The sequence below is a fragment of the Buceros rhinoceros genome, unplaced genomic scaffold (genome assembly GCF_000710305.1).
Source record: "Buceros rhinoceros silvestris isolate BGI_N320 unplaced genomic scaffold, ASM71030v1 scaffold45160, whole genome shotgun sequence".
In the NCBI taxonomy this organism is placed as follows: domain Eukaryota; kingdom Metazoa; phylum Chordata; class Aves; order Bucerotiformes; family Bucerotidae; genus Buceros; species Buceros rhinoceros.
In genome coordinates this window covers 7,805-11,568 of record NW_010388676.1, presented here as the reverse complement: position 1 = coordinate 11,568, position 3,764 = coordinate 7,805, and the positions used below count along the sequence as shown (strand labels likewise).

Sequence of the window (3,764 nt, the reverse complement as noted above, 5' to 3'; positions counted from 1 at the left end):
TTCCTTTGTCTGGAAGTGCAGGTTCCAGTGCTGGCCGAGTTCTCGTGTGAACTGCAGAGAACATGCAGCAGAGTAACTCGGGCTGCTGCACTTTGCGTAGGTGCAAGTTAGCACATGCCAGCCAGGCCCTGGTAACTTGCTCTCTTATGAACCTGAGCCTTTGATCTTCAGTTTGAACCATCTCGAGCTGCAGTTTGAACATCCCTGGAATAACACGTGTTGGATGTGTTATATCACTGCACGGGTTTTATCCAACTTGCAAATCGCTATGTTGCAGTTTAAGCTCAAGACAGGCAAGTTTCACTGCCTTTAGTAGTTGCCAAGCATGGCAGGTTTGAAGCATACCTAGACAAGCAATTTGTGCTGTTTGGTTTTTGATTTTTTTTGTTTTTTCCAGGTATGACCCAAAGACCAACCAGTGGAGCAGTGACGTGGCCCCCACCAGCACCTGCAGGACCAGTGTTGGAGTAGCAGTTCTTGGAGGTTACCTCTATGCTGTGGGTGGCCAGGATGGTGTCTCTTGTCTCAACATTGTGGAAAGGTACCTTTTAATTAAAATAATTTAAAAAAAAAGAAGTGTGGCACAGGGAGAAGAGGGTCCTTTAGAAGGTGCAGTTGATGCAGATGAGCTGGAGAGGAGGCAAGTAGTGTACAAATCTCAGGGGGATTTTTGTTTGGAGACAATAAGGCCAGTCCTCCTGCCCCTTTATCAAGATGTTGACACTCCACTAAGCTTCGTCATTTATTCTTTTGCCAGGTATGATCCCAAAGAAAACAAATGGACTCGAGTGGCTTCCATGAGCACCAGGCGGCTGGGGGTTGCAGTGGCCGTGCTAGGGGGCTTCCTCTATGCTGTGGGAGGCTCTGATGGAACCTCTCCTCTCAATACTGGTATGCCTTTTGCTGTCCCTTAACTGCAGTCAGCGCTTGTCATGGTCCTGTTTGTCCTTAGCATTCCCAGATGGCTGTTGAATATCTTTGTCATCAGTTTTGGGGGTGGTTTTCTTCTTTAACTGTAATTTTTGTTGTACGGTAATTAACCCTCAAGGCTTGTGAGCCCCTGTGACCTGGTGGTGTGTTGTATTTTGGCGCCGCATTTGGCAGCGTGTCCGGAATACAGCGCTTCGTCATTTGCATAACAGTTGCAAGCGCATCTTTTTCCCCTGCAGTAGCCCCTTTCTGCTGCAGGAAGGAAGGTGCCAGAGGTAAAACTGCTGCAGGATGGTAATGCAGATCAGTCTGTATCATTGCCAGCTCTCTGGAGCGAAGAGGCTGAATGTGATTGTGTAGGGCTGGAGACAGGAGAGATCATAGCAAGCATTCCAGGTAACAAACTAGTTCATCATGTTTTTGGCCTGTGGAAAATGTAGAGTCTTTACAGATGGAGCAGTACTTCGGATGCAGGCTCAAAAGGGCTGACCCCCACTGCCTGCCAGCACGGGGGTCCAAAGACCTGTCATTCCTTCCGCAGTGGAACGCTACAATCCCCAGGAAAACCGCTGGCACACAATTGCACCCATGGGGACAAGGAGGAAGCACCTGGGCTGTGCCGTGTACCAAGACATGATATATGCTGTGGGAGGCAGAGATGACACGACAGAGCTCAGCAGTGCCGAGAGATACAACCCTCGAACCAACCAGTGGTCTCCTGTTGTGGCCATGACATCCCGCCGGAGCGGAGTGAGTTTGGCTTGGTTCGCTTGTCTGTACTATACGTGGTGAGAGCAGAGGGTAGAGCGTCATCTTATGAGGTCTTTCGCTTACTTCCTCTGTGCCTTCGCCTCTTCTCTTGTGAAGGGAGAGGTTTGCAAAAGGTCACAGCTCTTTGGCAAGGCTGGAGAATGAAGTGGTAGTCGTGTCATGCCCTAGGCAGCTGTTTAATGTGCCTGAGGATGGGGAAGTGGAGTCATCTGAGGGTCGTTTTTGTTGGTCTTGGTCCCTTGTGTGGAGTCAACACTTAGGCCTGAAACAGAGGAGTTCTTTAGGTCTATTTGGTGGTGTGCTCGGTATGAGATACCGTTAGAGAACGCTATCAAAATGAGAACCCGAGTCTCTTTGGATGAAATCAGAGGTGACCGTACCTACTGCCCCGAAGAAGGAGCTGTGCAAGTGGGCAAGCTTGGGTTTAGATACAAACTTCCAGCCAAGTCTTTTCATTGTCTTGAACGGGTTCCTGAGCTTTCACTTTGTGTGTTGTCTGTCTTCCACCCATCCTGTGAGTAAGGGGATTGACAGCGTGTTCTCACCAACTGCTCATCTTTGTACTCTCTGTAGACATACGAGCAAGAGGTTAACACAGAGTTTTAAGTAGTCATTGTGTTTAGGCAGGTGCAAATGTTACAAATATTTATCATTGGACACTGGATAATACAGTCAGGGGGATAAATTCTGTCTGTACGTTAGTGTTTCAGAGTGGTGAGGCAGGTATGAATCATCACTTGAGCAACTGCTGGCTTCAGAGGCAGAGAATACGTTTTTGTTTCTGTCCTCGAGGCAGAACAACGGTTCAGGTTCTCATATTTATTATCGCTCAAGCAGTTCTAGTTCTTGTAGCCATCAGTAAGGGGATCCTTCTGCCTTTTAAGAGATGCTCAATTTTGAGATACGTCGTTAACTTTTCATGTCTTGTTATTTTTTCTAAACTATTTTATTTACCTTTTTCCCCCCCAAAAAACCCTCCTCTACTGCAGACTGCCTTTCTCCAAACATGGTTATTAAATCCTTTTATTAATATTTTCATTTTAACGCTTCTTCTCAGGACATCCCACCTAAATAGCTACTATCCGTGATGCTTGTTTTGCAGGTTGGCCTGGCCGTGGTGAACGGACAGCTGATGGCAGTGGGAGGTTTTGATGGCACAACGTACTTGAAAACCATTGAGGTGTTTGATCCAGATGCTAACACGTGGAGGTAACTGTTAAAGATTGTGAAACAGTCCAATAGTGATCTCCAGCTGGAGCTGCTGCTGCCCGGCCGAGTGTCCCAGCCATGTTAGGCAGCTGAGAAGAGTTTTGTTGCGTTTTAAGTAAAATAGAGGCGAGTTTTCCATAGTTTTTTTTTCCCCCAACAAATTTAACCAGCACTTAATGAATTAAAAGTCTCATTGCATCTTTTTGCAGGTAAGAAAGTGGTGTACAAGTAGGTGATTGAGATCTGGAGAAAATAAAGGATTTAGCAGGCTTGTTGGGTAGCAAGGAGGAGGTCATACCAAAACCTAGCTTGGTCTTTGAGTGCTGCTTTTGAACACAACAGAAACAGACCATGCTGAGAGAAATACACCCCTTTTGTGCGTTTTGGGCTGAGTCTCTTCTGCTTCCCAATAAAACTAAGCTTGCCCTTTGCAGAAGGAGCTCACAGTCTCGATGGAGAATTTGGCTTACTTGTGTTTTTTGCTTTTTGAGCTGAGGCTCTGGTTTCCAGATGCTGAAACAGAATGTTCTGAGCATATGATGTCCTTCCCCTTTAAATCTGCAAGATAGCCATTAGAAGAATTACATCTGATTTACAAACTGAGAGAAGTCATATGAAATTGCTGACCAAACCCATGAAAACAGCAGAAAGGCTGTTTTCCCTGTTCCTTTTCTAGTCATAACTACACTTGAAAGCAATTCCCTGTGTATTTATTCCCAAATCTAATTAGTATGAAACTTGAAGCTCCTATGTGTATTCTTGCTGCTTTAGTAATCTGGCAGGGGTGAGGAATAGAAAGAATTTAATGTCCTTGTTCCTTACAGCCTAGTAATACTAGTAGGTTAACCCTTTCC

General features: G+C 45.9%; 1 protein-coding gene across 1 annotated transcript in view; it reads left to right on the top strand.

Moving 5' to 3' along the window:
* Window positions 1-397: 397 nt before the first annotated feature.
* The window catches only part of KLHL20 (kelch-like family member 20), a gene marked incomplete at its 5' end in the record, with an annotated part of 4,724 nt that continues 1,357 nt past the window's right edge, over window positions 398-3,764 (top strand). The window contains 4 exons of the mRNA XM_010130958.1: window positions 398-541; window positions 758-891; window positions 1,472-1,680; window positions 2,804-2,910. Of these exons, the coding sequence (XP_010129260.1) occupies window positions 398-541; window positions 758-891; window positions 1,472-1,680; window positions 2,804-2,910 (594 nt within the window). The remainder of the gene's footprint in view (window positions 542-757; window positions 892-1,471; window positions 1,681-2,803; window positions 2,911-3,764) is intronic.